At 36.7% G+C, this 27,828-nt stretch overlaps 1 protein-coding gene across 2 annotated transcripts; it reads right to left on the reverse strand.

Moving 5' to 3' along the window:
• Window positions 1-69: 69 nt before the first annotated feature.
• Window positions 70-27,585, reverse strand: LOC129279679 (uncharacterized). Of its 2 annotated transcripts, none has more exons than XM_054915784.2 (17): window positions 27,503-27,585; window positions 20,492-20,650; window positions 19,647-19,847; window positions 19,178-19,341; window positions 18,048-18,213; window positions 17,304-17,528; window positions 15,680-15,779; window positions 14,539-14,784; window positions 13,831-13,962; window positions 12,991-13,256; window positions 7,943-12,172; window positions 7,265-7,396; window positions 6,675-6,899; window positions 5,329-5,701; window positions 4,718-4,921; window positions 3,459-3,552; window positions 70-2,919 (listed from the first exon to the last, which is right to left on the reverse strand). In XM_054915784.2, the coding sequence occupies exons 2-17, from the start codon at window positions 20,612-20,614 to the stop codon at window positions 2,757-2,759; spliced, it is 7,044 nt and encodes a 2,347-aa protein (XP_054771759.2). In that variant the 5' UTR covers window positions 20,615-20,650; window positions 27,503-27,585; the 3' UTR covers window positions 70-2,756. The 2 variants fall into 2 exon arrangements, with proteins under 2 accessions (XP_054771759.2, XP_054771760.2); XM_054915785.2 differs by having other exon boundaries at window positions 27,499-27,577.
• Between the last annotated feature and the right edge of the window lie 243 nt (window positions 27,586-27,828).

The raw sequence follows: 27,828 nt of genomic DNA on the forward strand, positions 1-27,828 counted from the left end.
GATTTTCTTTTTCCTGCATTTCGAAAAACCCATGTAAGACTAAAAGAAGGATATTACTCCCACATGAAATTAATGTTTGTATTCTTTATTTCAAAACAGTAGTGCAACTAGGACCAATTGCATTCAAATTCAAGGTGTTGAATTTTACATAAACTGTACATAAGCAGGATATGTACATGTATATTACAACAAACAACTCAACAATCCATATAGATATTATTTATTCAGATATGTACATGTATTTGCAACTTAAAGAAACATGAAGCTGGATAACATTCAACTGCAAATGTAATTGTCACTATCGCTGACATTGGTTTGTCAAGTAAATTATAGGAGAGATCTCTGATTTGGCAGTGAAATGGGAAGCTATTATGAAGAGAGGCACATGGATGATTTGTAATTACTTTCTGTAAACTTATAGAAATGTATACAGTGGAAGCTCAATATATACATGTGTCTCTTAAAAATTGTTAAATTACCTTATCAGAAGTATTCTTTTATACATATTGTTTACACAAAGAAAAAAAGAGAAAGTTTATGATCAATTATTGAAAATATTGCCACATATATTAGGAATATCAAAATTTCAGTGGAGGTTTATTTACAGTGGAACTATGTAATTGAAATGTCCATCCTGATATTACAAGATATGTGTGATTATCTTATTTATCAACAATCTATCTCATCTACGAGACTAAGCTGCAAAGCCCTTTGAAGATTACTGAAGAAGAATAATTAAACTCTGAGTTCATTTAAATTTTGACTCTCGCATGTCACATATTTATTATATGTTTTTCACACGATAATAATGAATTAATTACTGTGAGAGCATTCTATCACAATGGACTATTAATAGTTAAAATACGATGGTAGACCATAGTTGAAATTAATCAGTTTTCAGAATACGGGCCAATAACTCTTTCAATGTTGTCTATAAAACCATGGACCTTGGTCCATTATGAAACATAGCCTCTACAGTGCGTATAAAAAAAAACGGGACAGATTTGAAAAGTCTATAAAATTTTTGTTTCAAATTATGTCTATATTTTGGTGTTAATAGGTGTTCTGAAGTCTTATCTTTCAAATGTCATTTAAAAAAAATTAGTTTTGTTCATGCTTGACCGAACACAGAATGTTTTTGTATAGGGTTAAAAAGGAGGCTTGCGCCAGAATGTCATAAAATGATAAATATGATGATCGGACTTTTTGCTAATCAGCAGACTTCCTCTTAACCTTTTCATTATCTTTGCAATAATTTTCAAATTATGCCGTCAAAATTCATTTTCAAATCTATTTGTTTGCTTGAATTGTTCTGTTGTTGTTTCTTTTTAATATGTTCTCTTTTAGCTTTGAATATTCCTTCTTCAAGCAAAAACATTTTTTTTTCAACCGAAGTATGGGAGAGCTTGTATTTTTTTTCAAATCCTTTCATTGTGCGCTACAAAGGTTATGGTGCCTTTTGTCATACAGATGGGCAGGGTTTGGGGATGTTCCCCCCCCCCCCCCCCCCGCTCGCTCACAACTTTATATTACATTTTTCCAGATCTGCCATATCTAGCTCCTTCAAAATTGACTCAATACACCATTGCCATTGAAAGACATGAATCCTTTCTTGTTTGTCCTGTCAAGCATATAATTGAACTTGGTCAAGGAATCAATAACCCCTTGAAAAATGGATTCATGTCTTTTAAAGGTACCATAACATTATTTGTTTTACATAATAAAAGGATTTGAATAATTACAAGTTTTCCCAATTAATGATACAAATCTTCTCGCTTGGGTTGACAAAAAGTCTTCTTTTCTTCCTTATGAGGGAAAATTCAAAGGTAAAAGAGATTTAATTGAAAAAACCACAAAATAATTCAAGTAAATAAATAAATAAATTTGTAAATAAAATTTGACAGCATAATTCAAAAATTATGGCACAGATAACGAAAAGGTTAAGAGGAAGTCTGCTGATTAGCAAGAAGTCTGATCATCAAATTCTGCCATTCTGGCGCAGGCCTCTTTTTGAACCCCCGACAAAAACGTCCCGTGTTCGCTCAAGCTTGAACAAAATTTATTTATTTATTATTATAGATAAAATTTCAGAGCATCTATTAACATCAAAATATAGATATTATAATTTGAAACAAATTTTGTATAGACTTTTCAAAACTGTCCCGTTTTTTTTATACGCACTGTAGATACTCGTTGTCAAACCTATAAAGTCAAAGTGCAATAGACTTTTCAAGGTGGGGAGCAAAAAACTTCATTGATGAGATCTTGACTTTTTAATATTTCTACATTATTACATTTATTGATATCTCATTGCAAAGTTTGTAATAAAATAAATCTAAATATAGCCCATATAATTTGTGCTGTTTTGATTTGTGGTGGTAGAAATTGTAACGTTGGTGACACTGATGATGGAGCATTGGAGTGTAAGTATTGATAATGATGATTATGATGGTGATGATGATAATGGTGATGATGGTGATGATGAGGATGATAATGACGCTGGTGATGATGACGGTGATAATGATGAGGATGACGCTTGTGATGATGAAGATGATGACAAGGATGATGTTGTTGATAGTGATGACGCTGGTAATAAGGAGGAGGATGAAGATGATTATGATAATGATGTTGATAAGGATGATGATGATGATGATGATATTGATGATGGTGCTGAATTATAATCCTTGATGAATCATAACAATGCATCTACAGTTTAACATTGTACACTTTTACAAGACAAGAAATAGCTGTGCATCTCATTTGTCCTTCTTTGTTTTCTCAAGAGAAGAAGTCCGCTTCAGTCGTTTGGCTTGCAGTTTCTGCTCATATTCTTTCTTCTTCTCTCTATTGGCAGCATAAGAATCTTGACGTTCCTTCTCAGCTTTCTGCTTCTTAACCTCTTCAAGTTGGTTGTAAAGCCTACAATCAAAGATCAAATCGTATAGTTAAGCAATCCATGTTGCTTTGGTCAAATCCAGGTTACAGGGCCGCTCTCAATATCATAAAATGTCGAACAACATGAATTAATTTTACTTGGGTGAAAACATTTTATCCACAATCTAATGAATCTGCCTATAAACAGTATTTGAAGACCTTTTTTTTTTTTTTTTTTTTTGCTTGTCAATTTATTTTCTGGTACGAAAACCTATATTTTTTTAATTGAAGACCTTTTTTTTTCTTTTTTTTTGCTTGTCAAATTTTTTGGCGACCGATTTTGCCCCCCCTGTGGAAAATCCTAGGTACGCCACTGATTTAGATACTGAATTTATGTTTATTCTAATGAGTGTAGGATAGTCAGATTTTAATATAGATATTTAGACAATGATTCAGAGCTTTGTACACTAGGGTGTTTCATGTGACGATATTTGTATCAGATGATACAACTTTAATTTTGAAAAGTGGGTCACAGACCGATTGTAAGGTGTGCAGTGACCTTAAAAGACATGAGTGGTAATTACCTGAGACTCCTTTCTTTCATTTCTTTCTGTACTGTATTTCTGTCTGTTCTTGTCTTCAATGTTGAGCTCAAGCTACTGGCAGTGGATGACTGGTCTGGATGGGTATTAAATGAGTCAGACGAAAAAACATGAAATAATTACATTAGATATTAGTAATGCAATCTACCAAGTATGGTTAGACCTGTCTACAAAGTCTACTCAAAGGAAGCAATAAAGATGGTCTTATGAGCACGATAAAAACATCCTTTCTTACCCAATCACAGAAATTAACCTGATTTTGGTAACTTTTCACTTGCAAGGTGTCTGACCTTTGTCGTAGCTGATGCTTTTGATGATGCAGCAGTGCACGTCAAGGAGGGTGCTCATTGTCCTAATTCTCTATTCTTAGAGGAATGACATTCCAAAACTCCGTAGTGCTGCATCAGCAACAGCTACGACAAAAGTCTGATGAAGCTTGCAGCCTAGCAAGCGAAAGCTTACCAAAACCAGGTGAATTTCCATGACTGTGTAACAAACGTTTTTCTCATGTCTACACACCAATCAGATTAATGTTTTCAGGTCTTAATGAGCAGGTTGTCTTTATTGACATATGGTCCTTATATATACAAGTACTTTGTTAATACGCTCTGGCTGAGTAATGAGTAATAAATAATAGTTATAGAGTGGCAGACTCTTTTTCATTATTTTTTTTTGGTATTCCTTACATATCCACAATTGTCACATTTTGGCATTACTTTATTATAATCAATTTACTTACCTGTCCTCTCGTACTCATTAAGACTGATATTTTTTCTGGATCCTGCAGACTTAACAAGCTTTGCTTTTTTATGCAGGTTCCCTCATATTTCACTCTTTTAAATTGTCTTTCATTCCAAATCGCTATTTTCTTTAATTTGAATTAATTGTTATGCCTTGTCTGATTTGTATTCTCATGAGTTTTCTGATATTGTTTTTCATATTGTTGTTTGTAATTGTGAAATATGTAAAATAAAGTCAAATCAAATCAAATATATAGGTAGTCACTAAGGCATTTTGACAGAAATAGTTAAAGTCAGACATTTTATATCAAATCAAGCAATTCAAAAACACTTATTCATTTATTGTCTGATTTTATATCTTGATCCTAAGCTCCAAACAATCAACAGTATCTCCCAATAACATCAGGAATATCACAGTACATCAAAGTATAGAAGGCAATTTATGAAATCGAATCAAACGGCTTTCATACTTAAATGATTCAATTTCTAAAATGTTCATACCAGTTTTGCTCTTTATTGCTTTCTTCACTGTAGCATGCTTCTTCTGTTCTTTGACCTTTGACCTCTTCCAGTCCTGTATCGTCTTGGCAAAGGCAGTGGATTCTTGGCTCCTATTAAGAGCATGATCTTTGATTTCTTTCTTACGGAATTCTGATGATTGGATGAAAGCTTTCTTACGCTGCTGGAAAGCCTCTTGGAGTGAGACTGAAAAGGAGATATTGTCATTTAAATTTGTTATAAACCACTTTATGAGACTGTCCACTATCACCAGTAATGCCCTCTCCTTCATTACTGATTTGATCATCATCACAACCACCATCAATACCATCATCATCAGCATCATCATTATCATCATCACCATCATCATCACCATCATCTTCATCATCATCATCATTCTCTCATCATCATCATCACCACCATCGTCGTCGTCATCATCATCATCATCATCACTATCATTAGTAGCAGCAGCAGCGATATCCTCATCCATATCGCTGTCACCATTATAACACGTCGTACCACCAACATCAAGTAGCAGCATTACCATCATTTTCATAAGCATCATTGGAATTACAGTGAGTTTTTTTGTAAATCAATTGTGATATATAAGGTACCTGGCCCAGACCCAGAGGCTGCTTCACCAGAGTGCCTGTCATGACTTCCAGATCGCTCCCCTAATGAAATCGACCCATCACTGTCCGACTGCTGAGTGACAGCAAATTCACCTGCCGATTCTTTCACTCTTGCCTGCTGGCTGGTTGACTGGTGGATGCCCTTCACTTGACCTTCAGAATGGGTCACCCTCACATGAGTGGTGCTGGTCAGACTATGTGTGACCTTGAGATGACCTTCTGACCTGGTGAACCTGGATGATGCTAGAGGACTAGATTCAAGAAGTTCATGTTCATGCTGCTGGAAGGACAGTAGAGACCTTGAGACACTTGCTTGTGATGATTGTGATAAGTCCAGTGTCGAAGGTTCCTGACACTGATCAGTAAAAAGACAAATAGACAGGATAGATCACTCTTAGAAGGTTTTACAAAAAATACCTGCAATCAATTGCAAATTTCTGTTGGAATTTTACAATTGATAGATCAATTTTTGTTGTAAAAAAAATAAAACACTCCATGTTGTAAGAAGCAGATAGGTAATTGATTGCAAATTTGCAATTACATTTGAATTTCAAATCTATTGTGACGACAGAAATCTGTTTGACCTACATGAGGTTTATTACACATGCTTCACAAAATCTGGTCTAACAAAATTTCTTCATCTTGGGTGAATTTTTGCCTTTTGGAAGGTCCACATAATAATACTAATAATAGTCATTTCTTGTATAGCGCTTAACACATTATGAATAATGTCTTTATGAGCTTCCAAAGGACTTGGATATTACTACCCTAGCTGTAGCTCAAGCAGCTTTCACGCGCTCGGCATTTCAAGGAATAAATTCCTGCCAGGTACCCATTCACCTCACCTGGGTTGAGTGCAGCACAATGTGGATTAATTTCTTGCTGAAGGAAACTACGCCATGGCTGGGATTTGAACCCACGACCCTCTGTTTCAAAGTCCAGAGACTAATCCACTGGGCCACAACGCTCCACTATACAAGTTTACTTGTAATTGCATAACAAATGATTGATTTGGGGACCACAAATAGATCTACACCTCATCAGTGATTCACTTCTACCCACTTAAGCTGCTCTTCCTAAAGATTCTACTTTTAGTCAACATCTTTTTCTTTTTCATAAACAACCCCTCCTCTTATTTCTACTCCTAATTATCATCATCATCATTATCATTTTACTCCTCATCTCTTGAGAATCCAGACCCAATGGAGGCAATCATAATAATCATCCACCTCATCCTTTTACTCAACCTCTCCTATTCATCATCATCATCATATTATCATTTTCCTCTCCTCCTTCAACGCTTCCATTTGTCATATCCCACTCCTCACCTCTTGAGGCTCCAAACCAGCTGGAGCTGCTGTCCTAGAAGCCTGGAGAATTGAGTCAGCAGTGGTGTTCAGGGATGAAGCAAAGGTAAGCTCCGGTTCCTCCAGGATCCCCGTCTCCATCTGAATGTCATCTAGAGAAGGGAAGGTCTGGTCTTCAGGGAAAGATGCTCCAGCTACGGTTAGCTGCCGGTAGGCCTGATCCTGAGCACTGGTCCCCAGATTTGGCTAAATGAAATTTAAAAAAATGAAACATGATGGGTAAAGACAGAGTTTACCTCGGAAGTGTTTCATGCAGATTTTTGTCAGTGATTTTCACAGACAGAAGTGAAAAGCTGATGGAAATCTTTGAATCTGATTGTTTGAGAGCATGACCCCCCCTTTTCTCACCCATCCTTTCAGCACAACATTTAGGCAGGTACCTCAACAGAGAAATCTGTTGATAATAAGAGACATTCGAATCAAATGAAGTAAAGTATATAACACAATCATGCTTTGCATAATCTGCTCAGAAAAAATTGCTTTGACTTGGGCAAACTTTTAACTTACATGGAATAACAACTTATGCAAGTTTACCTGTACATCATTATTACCTGAAGTGATGTAATATCCCTGCCTTTGATTGGTGACCTCATCTCTGAGACTGAGCCATCTTGTGACATGCTGTAACCACTCAGTGAGACATCAGAGAAAAGGGGCATTGTTATACCTCTCTGTCTCCCATGCTAGGTTGCAAGGAGTTAAAAACAAGACAGATATTTTTTGAGTATTTAGCAGTCAACAGTATGTTCTGAGAATTAAAAAAAAATTGATTCTCAGAAAAGAATGTTTTGTCTTTTGAATTTAATCAATTAATTTATATATCTAATTAAAATGATTTCCTTAAGTTAATGGTATGGTATTCAATTTGTCATCTAATTTAGCATACATGAAAGTAATCTATAGAATATGAGTTAAAACAAAATACCATCAGGTAGGGATATTTTGACCAGGACAAAGCAGAAGTTAAAAGAGGGTGTAAAAATTACAAAGATGGCAGTGAAGATAAAGATGATGATGATCAAGATGGTGGAAAATTGATGACAATGATAATCATGCTGATGATAGTGATGATGATAATAATGATAATGATGATGGTGATGATGATGGTGATGATGATGAATATGATGTTGCTGGGAAATAGGAGACATGTTTGATACATATGCTAGTAGAAGCATAAAAGTGTTTCTACAAGGTTCTAACAAACTAAAAAAAAGAAGATTATAACTCACCGGCAAAGAAGCTAGCAAATCTTTAATATAGTCTTCCTGTGAAGCAGCTGTTCTTACATCTTGATCTCTAAGGGATCCCTGTCTCGAGCCTACAGCTGAATGATCTTTGGTCTCATATGGTCTCAGGAGTTCAGAGGAGGGTTCAGATTGCATCTGGCCTGGTGAGGTTGATCTACTAGATTCCACTGATTCCTGTGAGTGTAAAACTCTATCATTATGGGTATCAATGATTACTTGTTCCTTTCTTTCTGTATGAGCACTCCTTTGGGTACCTAGACCATGAAAATGAAACTGCTCGAGGTGCTGAGATGATTTTGGAATAAACAAAGGTGAGTCATTGTCATCACTTGGTTGACCGGATGAATCCTCTCCCATTGATGCGCCTATGACGGTGCTAAGTTTGGAACTACTGGATGGAGTGAACTCCTCCTGTGATGGCAGCCTTGGAGTGGACCCATTGTTCTGACCATTGGAACTGGAACTGGAAGCTAGATTCAGGCCAGCAGCTAGATGCTTCTGCATCTGAATGTTTCCCAGTTCACTTTCAGCATGAGATTGAAAACCAATGCCATCTTTGGCTTCACTGGAGTGATCATGAATGGAATCTTGAGTTGCCATTGTGGTATTCTCTAATTCCAGCATGGGTAAAAATTCATTAGTGTCTTCACCTACAGGAACTGACTGTTGGAGAGTATCCATTCCACCTCTACCTAATCCATCACTACTACTTGATGCTGCTGATTCATCAGATGATTTCAACAAGTCCTTCCATCGCATGCTTTGTCCCGCCGGTTCACCTCTATGCACACCCAGGAATCTTACATTTAAATCTGTACCATATGATCCATGCAGTTCCCCTGTCAAGGTTCTTCGTTGTCTGTCACTATGTTGATCAACAGCACTGGCATCTGCAATACTTTCATCCTCTAGGGTGTGTTCTGAGAGAGTAGTAGCAGTTACACTCACATCTATTGCTTGCAAATCTGATGTCAAGTGAGGTATCCTTGTTTCAGGAGTAATAAAAAGTTCATTTTCCATGCCTGCCACAAATGGTTGTGAAATCTGAATGACAGAGCCAGCAGCATCACGCCTGCTTCGATTTGGAGTCTGCATCACTGGTTGTATATTTTGTGACCTCTCAATGTCACTTCTGTCCATGACAATCTCCTGACTTGCCTGCGAGCTTTCTCCAACTGTTGCAGGACCACCAAATGTGGGCAACCTCTCTCCAAGGTTACCTTCCGTTCCAGACAGATAATTGGGATGGGGTGCTTTTTCATCTGATCTAGATACCACATTCCGAGGAGTTACACTTACTCCAAGCATATGCATTCTCTCATCTGCGGATGTCTCCATTTCTATAATAGTGCTCAGTTCATGAGGTCCCATGTTTTCAGGGAGCATGGCTACCTGGTGAAGATTGGCAGGAGGAGGGCGTCTTGATCTCGTTACTTGCAAACCTTGAGCAGGATGCGTTCCCACAGCCATAGGTAAGAACATAGGAACTGGAGGCTGGTCATACTGGATAGGAACTCTATCATCAAGATCTGGAGAGGCAGCATGAATTGTGTCATCATCATAGGTCAGGCTCAACTGTCCAAAGGTTTGTGGCAGTTGTTCACTGCCACTTCCATCTCCTTCAGGCCGCTGCACATATTCATGAGTGTCAGCATGTTGAAAAGTGGATGATAAATGAGGTTCTGGCAGTGATGATCCATCTAGACTTTGTAAAGAAGGGTTCTGTAGATGAGGGAGTAGATCATCTGGTCTAAATACATGACCTTGCAGAAGTTCCCTGTAGACTCCCTTTGGACCTTTTCTAGCACCAATAAACTCACTGGTTTCTTGTGAACTGTCATCGAAGACTCCTGTAGATTGCAAAACTACAGTAGTTTGACCATGGAAGGATCCTGAAAGCTGATACGGTCCAGACCTTGTATCAAACTCTTCTGATGCACTCAATGTACCACTTTGAATTGTTGGTCTCCATTCCCTGGACTTTGACTGTGTGAAGTCAGTAGAGCCTTCAAATGAGTCCTGTCCTCCAACTTGTTGGTTTATGGCACTTAGTTCTGCCATAAGATCTGCAGGCCTAAACACTTGTCCAAAGAGGTTACCACCCACAGACCCAGTATGCTGCAGGCTGGGTGATGCTGTTGAGTCCTTATCAAGAGTACCCTCACTCAAAACAGAAGATTGCATATATTCAGCGTGCGAATGGCCTTGATTGAATGATTGAATATCTTGTCCAACGGAATCTGTTCCTCTTAAAGATTGTTCTTGAAGACCGGAAGAGGATGATGAGCCATTATCTTGTAGTGAACCATCAGAATCTGTGAAGTGGGTCTGGAGGTGGGGGAGCAATTCATGTGGTTTTAGCACACCCATCATCATGTTATCACGTTCCATGGTACCTCCAGATGTTCTTGAAGAAGATTGATGGCTAACATCAGACTCGTCCTCTGGTTCTGAATCTCCAAAGCTCTGTGATGCTTGAAGGTGATGCAGGAGATCTTGAGGTTTGAAAACCTGACCCTGTAGCATTCTTCTCATATCAATCTGTTGACTCCCAGGCCCTTCAAATTCAACTCCAGATGGTGATTGGAACTGTCCTGAGCTGGACTCAGGAGCATGAGATCCAACACCACTCTTTCTAAGAATACCCTGTGGAATGGATGGCGAATGCTTCAGAGGTGGTCCTTTTGAAGGAGGACTAACCTTGGCTGCTTTCATTCTTTCCTGGTATCTCCTCTGCTGTTGTTCAATCTGATCTGCAAGTTCTTTCTGCTTCTGTAGTAGCCTCAATTGCTGAGCATACTGTCTCTCTTCAATGATTCTCTTCTCCTCCAACAATTGCTGATGACGAATTCTAAGGGCCCTGTCAGCTTCAGTCTCTCTTCTGGTGTCTTTTCTCTGTTCAGAGGTATCGTGCACATAAGACATATTGATATCCTCCAAGCCACTTTTCCTCACAATACCAAGGTTCTCACTTTCTTCAGCAGAAGTCTGAGAAACAGCTTCCCCGGTCATTGGAGCAAACTGAGAGCCTTCGGTATATTGGTCAGGTTCCTGATTAAAGTCTAATCTCCTTTTTGAAGGAGACTCCATTCTGCTTTCCATATGTTGAATAGTTTTTCCATAACCCACTTGATGATCATTAGCTCTATGACTTGCACCTTCTTCAGAGCTCATGAATGGAGACTCATGAGCAGATAGTGTCTGTTGGCCTCTCCTATTACTAGGTTGAATAATGACTCCTGTATCATACCTGTTTTCTGCACCGTCTCTATTAAGTGTCCTTGTGTCTTGGTGTTCTCCAACTGAAGGTGTCAAAGTTTCTGTGAAATGGCCAGTAGGTAGCCAGTCTGTTTCGCTAATTTCATTTTGAAAGGTGTAAGGCACGTAGTCTGGAAGTTTAACATCTGGGTAATTCTGTATTAGTCTCTCCCTACGCTCATGCAGCTTCATCTGGGCATGAAGCAGCGAGTCTTGGCTTTCTTTCTGCCTTTCTAGTAGTCTCTGTTGGTATTCTCTTGCTCTCTGGAGCCAGTCTATTGCAGATTCTTCTTCAGGGATAGTACCTGAGACATGAACTACTTCATCTAGTAGTTGGCGATCAATGGACTGATCAGAACTGACATAACTCTCAGAAGATGAATTCTGGACTGCCATTCTCTCTTCTGCAACCTTTGGTCTATGTTGCATGAGAAGCATGCCATCAGTATCATCAACAGGAAGCTGGCCCCTCCCAATTTGATCACTAAACAGTTGATGTTCTGCAGGTTTGTCCCCCTGTGTTTCGTATTGTAACTCTATTGCTTCATGAGTTTGAACAGAGTCCATTTTCCTCTCTGTCAACAAGTGCCTTGCAGAAGTCTGTGGCAGATTACCTGCAGGTGCACCACTATGTGCAAGTTTGGTTGGTATAGTGTCAGGAGTGGGATGCACAAGTACACCAGGAACAAAATTTGCCTCCGTAACATGTTGCATTCTGTCAACGACGAAACCCTCTCCTAACTGTGGCCCTTGATCTGTGTTCGCCATCTGATTGTGCCATTGCTCATGTGGGACTGCTAGTTGTTGATTTTGTTCAAGTGGCATCGAAGGAAAGTTAAATGGTCCAGAGTTGTCCCAAGGTATCTGTACAGTGTGCTTCAGATCATCAAGTCTCTTCTGTTGCTCCTCGCCAATGGCTCTGATATCTTCCTGAGTCCTTGCTTGATGAGCAATCTGTAAAAGAGTGAGATAAAATATACATTTAAATGTACAAGATTGGCAAATAAAAAGGTGAAACATTTGATGTATTCTGCAAGTTAACATATTAGCTGCACAGAAGAAGCATGTCTTTAATGTGGTTGTCATGCTTGTTAGAAGCTTGTGTTGATTAGCTTGCCTTCCTAACTTCAGTCTCCCATATTAATAAACATGATCTTATAAGCAAGCAATTAGCCAACATTGGATTAACAGTATTAAATAATAACTCTTTCTTTTTTAATATATTGCACATGCAAGTGCTGTTGATATTGTTATTTCATATATTGTGGTTTCTATATATTAGGAAGAGCATGCATCGTTCTTCAGAATTGAGAAGTATCATTGACTCATGTGCATTTCTGAGAACCTTTAAAACAAAATTATCATGCTACTACATCCCATGTCAGCATGAACACATTCCCTCAAAGAGTTTGAGAATGAATTAGCTAACTCCTACTAGCCATCTCTTCATTAGTCTTCCTCTTTGTCTACCATTTACTTTTTCTGATCACAATTTCCTGCTCTAAAAGTCAACACAACCTGGTGGGTGTTTCATAAAGCCGTTTGTAAGATACAAATGACTTAACGCACGACTGGTGACCCCTTCTTGTGCTAGATGATACATCCCTATGGCATTCATTTAGGACATAAGAACATGTTCCAGTCGTTCGTAAAGTTGTGCGTGACTTTACGAGCAGCTTTATGAAACACCCACCTGATCAATTTTCTCTAACATGACATTGATGTACATCCGTCAAGACATGATGGTAGGACCCACCTTCCTACTAACTTACCCGTTCACTCCTAAGCCTAGCGGCACGTTCCATTGGATGAAGGAGGGTAGATCCTGTTTCAGAGGATACTTCAGACAGTGTCCCTGTCTCAAGGGATCTAGGAATGCTAGAGATAGTGCTACCGGTCTCCCCACTCTCAATGAGATGTTCAGATAGCTCAGTGGGTGTGGTCAAGGGCTGAGTAGGTGTGGTCAAGGCCTGGGTGGGTGTGGTCTCAGTGGTCATCTGACTCTCAGTTTCTCCAGACTCCGGAGAGGTAGTGATTTCTGGATTGAGGATATCAAATAACACTCATAATTTTCAAACATATAACCATCCCAACAAAGGGATTGTGAAGAAAGTATTTTCTCAATGAAACATTTGAAATAAACAAAATAAAAATGGAATGGAGACAGGAAGGTTGGCATCTCTCTCCGCCTCATCAATAGAAATGGTCTATGAAGAAATTCAACAGTGAGTATAAAAATCCCTTACCGGTACTTATTATAATGCAGACCTATGAGGATCAGTAGAAGAGTAGTGTTTTAGAGAGCAGTGATAGAATTATTCTTTTAATAGTTACTTTAAATTTGAAATCATAGAAGACATCAAAAGGAAAGCTGATAGTTATATTTGGGAGGAGCAGAAAAGAGGATGGTAATAAAATGATGCCATTATAGTCTGAATCTTCCATGTGCTCATTTGTACCATCTTATAAAAAAATATCAAATGGCGAGAAAACCAAATAAGAATATTACATCAGCCTTTACACTGCTTATTCCTAAAATCTAATTCTAAAAAAATGGATGTTTGTTTTGTTGCAATTTGAATCTTGTTAAGATTAAATTTTATGTGAGTTACCTTCATCCTCCTCTTGTAATTCTGGTATGACCCTAGAATGACATGAGGCCACTGGAGTTTGAAGTTTAGTTTGCTGTTTCTTCCAGTCATCCTGTTGACCTCTGACCCTACCCATCAGCTTTTTCAGCATCTCTGTGATTTGAAAAAATATGAAAATAAATCTCACTTTACAAATACCACGGGCTGTTCAACAAAGCTATCAGTAAAGAGAATCATATTCATTCTTAAGACTAGAATACTGTAAGCGGCAATCTGAATGTGTTACAGTTGTATTAGATGAAGTGGTTAAAACATGTAGGCATTCTACTTCAAGAGGAATCCCACAAATGCGAAAAGTTGTTTTAAAAGAAAAAAACAAGAAAAGAAAATCCTATTAAGTCTAACAGGTGAAAGTCTGAAGAAATGGGAAAACAATAAGGAAGTTATAAAAAAAATTCAAAGTAAAATAAATTGAATTTACTATTTTACTGTAAACATGGGGACAAGAATGTCAACTTGGCTGGACAGCTGATGTCACTTATTGTGATGTACTGTCTCGGAAATTCCTACAATCACTCAAATACGACTTTTTCCACTCAAAATATTTTTCTTTTATGAAGGCATATCACAATATGATAGCTTTATGACATTTGAAAACTTGTCAATATGGCAAATGAAATATCTCCCTGATCTACAATAAGCAAAAAATAAACAACTGAATCAACCAACCTGCTCTTGAAGAAACAGCTTTTTGCCGTAAAGACGTATCATCTGGCCTCTGTCTCAGTGTGGCCTTGGCCCCTCCAGTCGGGTACTGTGTAAAGACCTGGTCTTCTTGCGGAAGGTTTGGTCTCTCTAAGGTGATCTCTGACTCCTGATCCTCCACGTTCTCTGTAGTCTCAGTTGTCAGGTCCAAGTCCGTGTCTTGGCCTGGGACTTTGGGTTCCAGGGCTAGTGTGATATCACCAGCATAGTCTAAGATTGGATTGAAAGAAATGGGAGATCAGGTAAAGGCACTGAAACACAACTTGAAACAACGGAGCTGATCCAGAATAGCACAAGATCAAGGGCACAGAATTTACTGATAAGGAAAAAAAAATAGAGTCCTCACTCCACATAGGACAAATATTGCTCCTTGAAATATATGACAAGCTCACAAGAAAAAGAGGGATAATTGTCAACATTTGGTTCACAGTTCACAAAGAAAACATAAAGATATTCCAGTGCATGTACAACAGTGTATATCTTTGTACCAATATCTGAAAGAGTCCATGTACATGTACCACAAAGACGAGGGCAGAGGCACTGAGCCAAAGTTATTTTATAATAAAATGTCTTCTTAGATTTGTACTCTTTCCCACATCACTTTTTTTTTCAGATAATCAGCACAATAAGAAAGATTGGCAAATAAGGTGTTCTACCTGCATACTGAAGAAGCTTGATAGTAGTGTATGATGTGTATCAAATCAAAACAATATTGATTTGAATATTCATCATTTGATAGTCCTGAATGATAAAGCTCTATCCATTCACAATAGTCTACTTGGTAGTTAGCCCATGATATCAATGACCTCTAATAACAAAGGTGCCCTATGAATAGCTTTCTATTCACACTACTGGATACCATGGGTTCCAATTCATGTATGCACCTTTCAGCTACGAGCATCTGCAGACAAGCTATACTATCTACCTTCTTTTTTATATAATCAATGAGGCTCAATGTTTGGATGACCGTTTTTTTTTTTTTTTTAAAGCTATGTTAGGCAATCATCCAAGAGTTTGTGTCAGTGGATTAAAGATGTTAGTTCAATGACTTTTGTGTGGACATGCTAAGATTATATCTTCAACCTGGCTTACGAGACCAACTAACCTGTGTGTTTCATGTACATGTCTTCAAAGGCTTCTTCTAACTGATGCTGTTTCTCAGCCTTATCTTCTAGTCTCCGGTGAGGGGGTTGAAATACCTGGCGCTGTCAAGCAAAATAATGTGAAGGAGGAATTCATGTCTTGACAATAAGTAAATGAATGAATAAAGAAGTAGGCCTAACTGGAAAGATCACTGAATAAATAAAGACTTTAAGAAAGAAGTCAATAAACAGGGAGATAAACATACCAGTAAATTTAATCAAATGAAATAAAATTCATTGAGGGCCAATATCAGCGTTGTCATGTAAATCAGTAATGCAAATCATTAATGGTATATTTTTGTATTTCTCCCTTTCACTTGGTGTCTGACCAGTATTCATAATTGCTGCTTATCTTTTTTTTCTATGTAATGTCTTATGTACTAATGTAACCTATGATTAGATATGTCCTTTTTTCAGCTTCTGTCTGACCTTTCTATTTCTCTCTTTCTGTCTTTCTCCCTCCCTCTCTCTCTCTCTCTCTCTTTTGCTCTTTCCCACTCTCTCGTTTATTATGATCCAGGGTAAAAGCCAGGGTAATAATATCCAATTAAGCGCATAGGGACGCATTTGGCAGTGATATGCGCTATATAAGCATGTTGATATTATTATTATTATTATGATCGCCATCACGTCACTTTCTTTTGTTTTTTGTTTGATGTCACATAATTCTTGTAATATTTGTAATATCTGTAATTTATTGTTTACTTGTGGATCTTTTTTTTTTTTTCTTCTTCTTCTTCTCCTTCATTCCTTTTTTCCCTCTTTCCTTTATTTTTGCTATATCCCCCTCTCTATTCTCACCTTTTCACATGCTTACTCTTGCCATGCTTTCTCCCCTTTCTTGCTCCTCACCTGCTTGCCTTTTTTTTTTAAATATATAAATTAAATCTGTCTAATTACATGCATCTGCTCATTCAATTTCTTGTTATACTGTTATTTTTTAAATATGATTTTTAAATATGATATATATTTTTTTCTTTAATGATCACTGCATGTTATGTATTTATTTATTTTCTCTGTTGTGTGTTTTTTTTATTGCAAACTCACATTGTTAGTCTTCGGACTTTTTGATGAGTATTGTTCAATAAAACCGAATTGAATTTGAATTTAGTTGTCAACAGTAGGCCTTACATTTCAATATTTTTAAGGTAAACCCAATTTTCTCTGGGGCAGATTTCTTTATAACAGCACAATGAGAAAATAGAAAAAGGCTTCAAAATTCCCAAGGCCAATAAGAGGAGCACTAATACAAGTCAACAAGGCATCCAAGACCTTGGTCTTGATGGCCTTTAACTTAGCTTCTTCTGTTGATATACATGTAACTCCCATATGAACTCGGCAGCATAACACCGAGCTGGTATATCCAATTACATAGAAAGTATTTCCGTCTAAGTTCATCAGTCATAATGGCTTACCTTATAGACAACAGAAATGACTCTCTGGTGTTATGAGTTAAAGTGGGGGTAAAGGTTGTGCAGGGATTCACACTCACAACCTGACGACCATGAGTCCAATGCACTAACCACTAGACCACACACTACTACTATCAAAGTTAAATGTATTGAAAATAAATATGAGATGACTTACAGGAATATCAGCAACCACAGCTTGTCTCCTTCGTCTATCTGCATTCTGGAGATCACTAAGCTCCAGCAGGAGTCTCTCATAATCTTGTTTTAAAAGCTCTTTCTCCTTTGCATGCTTGTGTCTCAAGACAGCTTTCTCCTGCCTCTCTCGTAGCTCCGCCTGGAGTTTCTCTGTCTCTTCTTTCAATCTCTCATCTTCTTCCTTAGCTGCTAATTTTGCATTGCCCTAATAAATAAAAAATACTTTGGTTATAAAGATTAGTGGATTTTAATAATGAAAACAGCAGGATAATTGTATCGATACATTTTACTACATTAAATAATACAAAATTGCTATATCCCATTCACATAGAAAATCAATCCAAAACTTTGAATGTTGTTTGTGGAATAAAGAAGTCAAACATCCGAAGTTTACATTATTCACATGGAAGACAAATGCATCCCTTCCTAAAATATGTAGACTTAATTTTACCAGGATAGTACTATTGCAATTATTGAGTCTTACAGGCATGACTTTGTGTAGATAAATCTAAAAAACTGATTGATGAATGGAGTAATAGAGAACCCTTCCACATATGATTAAAAGCTCACCTGTTCATGGGGCCCCTTCTATGTATTCTCCTGGGATACGACAATAAGTGGAAGAGAACCTTCCACATATGACTCAACGCTCACATATGCATGGATTCTCCTGATATATTTTAACGAGAGGCAGGGAACCCTTCCACATATGACCAATGCTCACCTGTTCATGAGGTTCAGCTCTTTCTACGTATTCTCCTGGGATATGATAATGAGTTGTAGAGAACCCTTCCACACGTGTCACCATTACAGGAGGTTTCTGAAGATCAAGATCGGCCAGTGGATCTCTCTTAGGTGGGGGTAGGTTGGCAATGTGGGATGCTCTTACTCTAAAAAGGAATAATAATAATAATACAACATGCTTATATAGCACATATCACTGCTAAATGCGTCCCTATGTGCTCAACTGGATATTATTACCCTGGTTTTAGCCCTGCAGCCTTTTACAGCGCGGTGGCATTTCAAGGAATAAATTCTTGCTAGGTACCCATTTACCTGACCTGGGTCGAGTCCAGCACAATGAATGTGGATAAATTTCTTACCAAAAGAAATTACACCATGGCTGGCGTTCGAACCCACGACCCTCTGTTTCAAAGTCAGAAGACTAATCCAATGGGCCACAACGCTCCACAAAAGAAGATAAATACTTACGTGAAAATGGTATTTGACAATTTGATTAACTCTTTATATGCACACAGAAAAATTCTAGAATCAATTTAATTGTACATTTTATTATCTGTTACTCTAAAATCCATCTAGGTAAATCGTCTTCACTTCCAGCAAATTTAAATCAATTTACTAAAACCTGCTATTGTGAAAGAGCATTACGTTTTGTTATTTTGTTTTATTTTTTTTGCTGGTGATCTTTGGCCAAACAAGATAGTATCTTGATACCTGCGATTGCCAAAATGTATTTAGGATTAAAGCTTTCAAATTGTAACCGCATTATCATCATAACTGTCCCCATATGCATACTGTACCCCCGCCCCGAAAAATGAAGAAAATTGTCTGTATACTTTGTTTCTCACTTATTTTTTACCAATGTCACAATATAGTTTCTACTATAGTTGGTACATAATGATGTACAGTATTTCAATATTGCATAATTTGATGACTTTCTTTACTGATTCTTGTTTGCAAATTGAACATTTTCAGTTTGTGAACTGCATTTTAGATGTGTTTTCAACAAACCAATTCTTTTCTATTCTACATCTGTAGGAAATTTCAATTTCAATTGTTTAATAAATCCATAAGTTCATTGAAGAAGAAAGCACCAATAAACAAAGTTCTTACTTTTCAACTTCTAATGCATTCTTTCTTGATATGATATGGGCGTTTTCTTTTTGCCACTTCTCATTCTTCTCTTCGCTTTCTTTCAAGATGGCTGCCTGATGTCGTTGTTTTGCTGCCTTCGCATTCTTTAGGGCAGCAGCTGCTCTTTCCTCATCCATTGGTTTCTGTAATGAACACAAAAAGACAATCCTGAAATTCTGTGAATCCTTTCACAAAGTGTTCCAAGAGGCCGCAATTTATGAAAAATTACATGAGTATTTGGACTAGACTCAGATGTGTATAATTTTGCAAACTATAAGAGTATTTTTTTACAGATCTCTCGTAATTCCTTAGAAATTATGATAGCATGGTATAAATTATTGAATTCGATTGTTTCTTTCATAGCTATAAATCAAAAGCTGAAGTTTACACAAGGTTGTCTCAAAATCTGTTTGTGTGCTAAACCTGTTTCCTATTGATTTGATCCTACCTGTTTTTTTGCCTCTCTATGTCCATCTCCAACCTTAGACAGGCACTGCTGATAGATCTCCTTCAAAGCCTCCTGTTTCTCTGTCTGCACGGCCTTCCATTCTGCTTCTAACTTGAGAGATAAAGCTTTCACCTCTGCCTCCTTCTTTGCTTTGGTCCTAACGAGGAGTTGCTTGGCAAACAGCCTGTCTTGTTCACGTACCTGACCAACAAAACAGTCAAAAGTTAGTGGTTTTCATGGTACAATGGATGAATGTTTTTCATCTGCTTTGTCTACTTTCCATTTTGTCTCAACCAAGAATTCGGTGGATTCACAATACGGTGCGCCATCTATCGGTAGCAGCGAGTACGCAAAAATTCACAAAGCATCATGGGAAAAAGTCGACACCTGTTGCATGTGCTAGTACTAAGAGAGAATGCATGCATGTGATTATTCAGCGCTGGCTGATGTGGCTTGACCAAATATGCTGTTTACTAGGGTCCAGGAGGGAAGAGAGAAATTTTCCCGCATATATCTTTGTGAAATTTAAACAATTTTTGGTGAATCCTAGCCATATGGTTTTTATTTTTTAAGCACCAAGACTGTGCACTGCCTGCGTCTGCGCGCGATATCAACCCAAAAGTTAGAAATTTGGCATATTCGGTGCAACCGATAGATGGCGCACCATATTGTGAATCCACCGAATTCCCACATGGTCTTATACCAGTTTGTCTATAAATGGAATTGTCATTTAGTCCATGGATTTACTATTAAATTCTTTAACTTGCAGTTAGGCTATACTATAAAGGACTTGGTGTTTACAATTGACTGGCAAAATTGTTGGTCTAAAACAGCTAAATCTATACCTGCTTCAGTCTAAGTTTTCTTCTTCTGTCTCTCTCCTCTTTCAATATCGCTGCTTCTTCATTTGGGCTCAGTCGGAAACTCCCTCTGGTGGTCAAACTTCCTTGGCGGACACTTCCAGACATTGCTCAATTCAAGTAGCAGTGACTCTAAACCAAAAGCTAATTCATATGAAATTAGATTAATGAATAACTTATGTCATTTTTGTCCCCTGTATAACACTGTTAACTCAAGAACCAAATCCTCTGCATAAGAAAGGAGGGAAACATGAAGACTAAGTGGTCCAATATAAAAGAGAAGTAAAATGAGGATTGCCTAAAAAAACAGAGGAAACACAATTTTATAAAATTTCTGGAAAAAAGTCACAGTAGCCTTTCAAATAAAAAATTGGTACAATTTCAATACCATGAATAATTAATTCCTTGAATGCATGAGTGCTGAAAGGCAGCTCAAGCTAAAGCAGGGGAAATAATAATAACGATGCGCCTCGGAATAGATAATTTCGAGATAGATTGCGTTTTCCAAAGACTATTATTATTATTATTAAAATGTGAATTATATCTGAGCAATATCTAAAGTACTCATTTTACAAATGTATAACATTATTAGTAATTGTGATTCCGAAGTCAAATTCCATGAAACTGAAAGCAAGTTAGAAATTCAAGATCTCGATCTGGACAAACCCTTTTTAAGTAGGCCCTAGGATTATATTTTAACTAAAAATTTTAAACTAAAAATATGTCTTTCAGGCATACAACACTGACGTCCCATTCTCCTCAATGTATTGTGGACTCTTTCAGAAGACGAGTGATAATAGGCTAAATTGTTACTCCTACATGATGGCGACAATGCTTGTCGCGGGGTGAGCTGTCTAGTGAAATTATTTTTTTCCTCTTGTTAATTATGAACTTTTTTGAGTGAAATTGTTATTAGCCAAATGTTGCTTATTGCACAGTAAAAATCACAATTTTTATTTAAGGCAAAAATTTTGGCACTAATGCACTTTCGCACTGGCTGACTTCAAGCAAATTTCCCAACGAGTAATTGTTCGTGAATGTCACAGTCCCTCGATAACATTTCAGGGTCAATATGCCCACCGCTTTTCCAAATATCGCGATTGGGAAAGGCTGTATTTCGGCTCCGATCTCGACGTCATCGTTAGAATTCTCTTACAGACATTACATACGTGTACTTCGCTTGAGCTTGGCTTTACCATAATTTTGATATGGAAGACGCGGTGAACAAATGGGTGAGCTGCCGCAGGCTAATTTTTTGGTCACTAACTTCAGTCCAGAAGCCAAGGGATCCGATGCCTGACTGAGAATTTAAACGATAGGTCGAGATAGAAGCCAAAATAAACTGATAAAACCTTACCTGATTGCAGTATTCGGAAAAGCGAGGGGCATGTTTATTGACCTCGAGACTTGTCATGTCCGCCCCCCCTCCCCCTTTGGAAAATCCTGGATTCACCCCTGATTAGACCAACAGTAAAGTTTGTTATTCCGAACTTTTGTCACATTCATAATTCGGAAATGAATGCCTTAGACTTTGTTAAAAAGTATTTCTATAAAAGAATAAGGGGCTTCTTTATCAAGAGTCCCATAACAGAAATTGATTTTTTTTTCGAAATAAACTGACTTTCTTTTTTCCCCCTACATTATCGATACAAAACAAAATTGTGAATTTGTCTTGAGGCTATCAAGACTTCCTTACCAGAATGTTTTTATTCATTTTTTTTATATGATATCGATGACTTAGATGGCCTTTCCATCAAAAAAACAATTTTAATTAACACATTAGTTCAAGTTTGCATTAATTCGCGATGCTTTGGGCGAGGGATGGGGGAAAAAATGAGCAATGTATATTTTCACAATTGGACAGTATGCTGCCGAGAAAGAGGTTATAACCTCTTCGTAGGATTAGTGGTCTGGTTTGGAGTATATTATGTACAGTGCCATTTTAAAAGATTCTACAAAGTAACTAAGCTAAGTGCAGCAAAAACACATGCTCCTCTATTAGCGAAGCAGGATGCTCTGTACCTCTTCCTTGAAGAGGCTAACAGTAACAGAGGTAAAGTTGGCTAGATCTAAACCCCTCAAAGTTTGGAAATCTGAGTTTGGCCATTAATTTCTCCCAACTCCCAATTTTACACAATGCATATTTGAAATCATTCAAAAGATCATTTAATTCTCTTTAAAAAGATACCATGCTTGTTATGATCATGCCATCACGAAAAGAGTAGGATTCAAAAGTGTTGGATGAGGCCTGAATTAAAAAGCTGCAAAACGAGCAAAAAACAGAAATCTGAGTTTGGCCATTAATTTGATATCATTCAAAAGATCATTTAATTCTCTTTAAAATGATACCATGCTTGTTATGATCATGCCATCACGAAAAGAGCAAGATTAAAAAATGTTGGATGAGGTCTGAATTGAAAAGCTGCAAAACAAGCAGAGAAAAAAAAAATAGTCATGAAGGGTCAATACAGAACATGATTCTTTTGTCTGTGTCAAAGAGATGAAAATCCATTCAAATCAGGCCCCTGCTTCTTCATTTTTTATGTTTTGTTGTGGTTTATGTAGTGATGGTTCTGTGAGAAATACCCATGCATATTTGTTTGGTTGTTATGTTTGCTTGTGCAGAGGTGTGTTTGATTCCAAGTTAATGTTGATGTTAAGGTGCATGAAAACAAAAGAAACCGCTGAGAAACTCACTCATCACTACGGAAAAAAGAACAGTGACTTTCAATATTGTGTCATTTTGCAACTGTTAAATTTTGACCTTGCCCCACATTTCAAGGCACTGCACCTCCATGTGAACTATATAATCATATCATGTAGGGTATCATTTTAAAGGGAATTAAATGATCTATTCATTGATATTAATTACACATTGATATTTACTAAAACCGAGGAAGGATTATCGATCAAAGTCAGATTTCCAAACTTTTTTTTAGAATATAGTTATCCCTGGGAGTAATTAAATTGTATGATGGTGGTCCCCAAGTCTGCACACCTAACGATTTGAGTTAAGATTTAACATGAATTTCTTTTTATTTCACAAAATCTTTCAGTTAATAATATTCCTTATATTATTATAAGTGTACCAAATATCTTATTAACATTTGAAAGAAAATATGATTTTCTTGGAAAAAACCTCGGGCAGTCATTTTCAGACTGAAAAAAAAATGGTACCCCATGTCTGTGCTCCCATTTACTTTGCACACGATTCAGATATTTTGATGAGAAAGGCTGCATTTTGAGACTGTCACTAAAAGTGCCCAAAATTAATTATTTTCCACCATTTTGAGTCAGTTTTTTAATGAATATCTGTCTATGTGTTGCATGTGTAAAGTTTTAGTCCGTTGCGTATCTTCTTTTACTAGAATCGTGCAGAAACGCGTGTGCGCAGACAAGGCCAAGGGGGACTGCGCAGACTTGGGCCTTTGGGGGACTTGCCATAATTGCAATTGACAATAACGTTAATTGGTAGATCAATTATCATCATCATCTGGTATACGGGAGTGAGGTAATCCTGTAGATCTCCCGGTCGTCATCGAAGTCATAATGGATAACAAAATGCAAACCGATACATGATGCATGTGTGCGTGGATGTCGTCATGGTACATAGAACTGTTTGCTTTGCCAGAGTTTATCCAAGCCATTTTTAAAAGCGACAAGTCAATATTACATGCAGATATAAGTGATTCCGGCAAGGCATTCCATGAAGTGATAATACGTATGCTGAAGTAACTACTTCTAACATTTATTGTAATGTTAGAAGTAGTAATTGACAAATTGTAATTGACAAAATGATTTTGACATGATTGAAAAGTAATTGTGATTGAACATTTCTTCAATTACGTAATTGCAATTGTAGATCTAATTGTAATTGAAGAAAGTAATTGAGCCCAACCATGGTGTTCAGAAATTCATGTGGGGAAATTTATTTGCTCAAGGAAGTCGGCCGTGCAACTGCATCGTCTCTACTAGTACTAAATATAGGCACTTCAGGTGAAAATTAGGAAAGGCTGTTCCAGCATATTTGATGGGCTCACAATGAGGCTCAATATCTACGATTCACAAAACTGCTTGAATTTTCAAATTCCGATATCTAGAAGTCGAGTTATTGTCATCTTTGTGATGAAAAAAACAGGCCTTTTTGTGGACAAAAGATTGCAAAATCTTATTATTCTCTTTGTTTTGGGCATGGCACATTTATAATACATAGCTTATGGGGAATTGTACAAGCTTTTTATTTAAATCTTAAAGTACTCAGATTGATTTGACATATTGGCATATGATTTCTTTGGTTCAAGGGCAACTACCCCTGGACGATAACCCCCCACCCTCGGACAATTCCCCTCCCCCCACCCCCCACCCACCCTGGACAATTACCCCCCCCCCCCCGGACAACTACACTGTACCCCTATCCAAAAATCTACACCTAACCTAACCCTATTTCGGGGGTAATTGCCCTGTGGTAGGTTTGTGCACAGGGTAAACATGACTTGATATTGATTTTCTTTGCTTGAACATTAGAAATTAAGTTTTCAATGAATATAATTTGTAATCAAAGAAAGAGAATTAAAATAATAATCTTAGCCTTAGGATTTCTAGAAAAAAATAAAAACAGATTGATTTCAATTGTCTATTATCTCATTATTGTCTTGTTATTATGGTCTCAATAAAATTGTTGATATTATTATTGTCTCATCATCCTTTCATTATTGTCCCAATTAGTATTATAATTATAATAATAATTATTATGATAATTATTTTTGTTTCATTAATATTATTTTCTAAATAATTATTACAATTATAATTACTATCATAGTAATTATTGTTATAATTATTTCATAATAATAATTATTATTGAAATAATAATTATTATTGTCTCAATAATTATAAGGCCTATAATTATAATTATGATTATTTTTATGATTATAATTATAATAATTTTTATAATAATAATAATTATTGATGACTTATCAATATTACTGTCTCAGTAATTATTACAAGTACAAATACTTTCATTACAATTGTTATCATTATAATTATTTTATAATTATTATTATTGTAATAATAGTTATTATTGTCTCAATAATTATAAGGCCTTTAATTATAATCATGATTATTTTTATAATCATAATAATTTTTATAATAATAATTATTGATGACCTTTCAATATTACTGTCTCAGTAATTATTACAATTATAATTACTTTCATTATAATTGTTATCATTATTGTAATAATAGTTATTATTGTCTCATTAATTATAAGGCCTATAATTATAATTACTATAATTATAATTGTTTCTACAATTATATTTATTTTAATTATAAGTATTATTATTATAATGATTATTATTGATATCTCATTAATATTATTGACTCAGTAATTATTACAATTCAAAGTACATCATTATAATTGTTATCATTACAATTATTTTATTATAATAATGATTACTGTAATAATTATTATTGTCAATAAATACTAGAATTGATGTCTCAATAATTATTACAATTATAATTATTATCATTATAATTATAATTGTTATCATTATAATCATAATAATTATTATAATTGTCTCAATGTTTATTGTCTCATATTATTAATGTCTCATCATCACTGTTAATTGCCTCATTATTGTCTTCTCTTACTTTTTCATAATATCTTTAAATTAATAATTAACACCATAACAAAGGTCCATAAATCAGATATCGAATTCATGAAACACATCTCATGTATGTAAACCTATTTCTAAATTAAATTCATGCAAGGAGCTTTCTGTGCCATTCAAAAATACGACTTTCATTAACAATACCATATTCTAGACATTCAGACGCATTCCAACAAAAAAAATCACATATCAAACAAAATTCTTGAAGTTTACTTGCAGTTTTGCTCTTAATACTTATTTCACACGAATTCTACAAAATTATTTTCAAAATAACAATTTGATTTTCATAATTAACAGAGCTCAAATCGTAATTTAAAAAATATACAACGGCTGAAACATACTGTGTCTGAATACCAAGACTAATCTCAGGCCCAACGCAGTGGGGATGACGTCACTCACCTGCTCACAGCTGTTCGTATACGCTCAAAACAACCCTGCTCGATCGACACTCAAAACTGAAGCTCATATTCGCAAACTCTCTACGGACCAAATTTGATTAGAATTTCACAAAATGTTCTCAAATATACAATTTTATTACTGACCGAGTTTACAAGGGATCCGATGATTACAAGAAGGTGATTTCAAGCAAAGAAAAATAAATACCTGAATATTAGGTCCTTCCCTCGCATGAAGGTAAGTAAGACTCCGTCTTGTATATTTCCGATGTTTACCGAAGATGTACGAAGCAACCGCAGGAATTTTTGACCAATCAAAATCAGCGGAATAAAGCCAAGGAATTAGGAAGAAACTGACTCTGTCTTTTCGAGCAATGCCGAATGCAACTCCAGCGCTCGGCCAAAGTGCCGAGCGGAGCGAACTGTGTGTGTTAGATAGGCGCTCGCCATTCACTGCAATGCAACAATCTACGTCTAGCGCTGTGTCCGCGCGATCGCCCGCCCGACTGAAAGTGAAGTGCCTACTAAATACTACTAGTCTCTGCAGAGCAAGTGCAGCTGCATTCATTAGCACCACAATTTTTTAATTGAATAAACATCTGTAGATTTTGTACAATGGCGCTTGAATATCTGACTACTTTCGCTGCTTTCTTTTTACCTTATTGAGATTCCAATGTCCCCGGCTAGAGTGTAAATTGTGTCCGTGTAACCTCGACCTCGGGTCCTCGCTAACAACAGTTTATAGAGAGTCTGCTAACATAAATCTAGGCATGTGGGACTGCGGTCTGAAATTATAAATTTAAAACGTGTCGATTTGAATAAAACGACTGGATCTAAAATGAATAATCGTTTCTTATTCATGCAATCAAGCTATCCTTAACCTTTATCAATAATTATTTATCTTAGAAATAAGCACTATATATTGAAATACCTACAAGTTGACTTGCTTATGACCCCAAATGTTCTTCAAATCTTGCGCTTTAACGGATCTATTCGCTGCGACCGGCTGCGCTGCGCTGCCGAGCGTATGGTACATGTGACGGATATTTGTTAATGTTGTGGTTCAGCGAAAAATCGACCTTGTCATGACGTCGACTAGCACTGACCTATCTCTGGTAGAAGTCGGAAAGGGGGGAAATCGCTGATTTCAGAGGATGCATGGGAGAGTAAAAAACTTTCCTTTTCTGGCACACACGTCATCATCCTCCTTTTATCTCTTCTTTATTCATTTTCCTTCTCTCTATCTCATTGAGATGAATAC

This window comes from Lytechinus pictus, chromosome 16, assembly GCF_037042905.1.
Source record: "Lytechinus pictus isolate F3 Inbred chromosome 16, Lp3.0, whole genome shotgun sequence".
NCBI classification, from domain to species: domain Eukaryota; kingdom Metazoa; phylum Echinodermata; class Echinoidea; order Temnopleuroida; family Toxopneustidae; genus Lytechinus; species Lytechinus pictus.

Bases quoted from the DNA above. Each gene is read 5' to 3' on its own strand.
- LOC129279679 (XM_054915784.2), bottom strand. From the start codon at position 20,614: ATGTCTGGAAGTGTCCGCCAAGGAAGTTTGACCACCAGAGGGAGTTTC. The intron at 19,848-20,491 runs GTATAGATTTAG...TTTGTTGGTCAG, and splicing joins GAAAACTTAGACTGAAGCAG to GTACGTGAACAAGACAGGCT. The intron at 2,920-3,458 runs GTAATTACCACT...CTTTGATTGTAG, and splicing joins ATGAAAGAAAGGAGTCTCAG to GCTTTACAACCAACTTGAAG.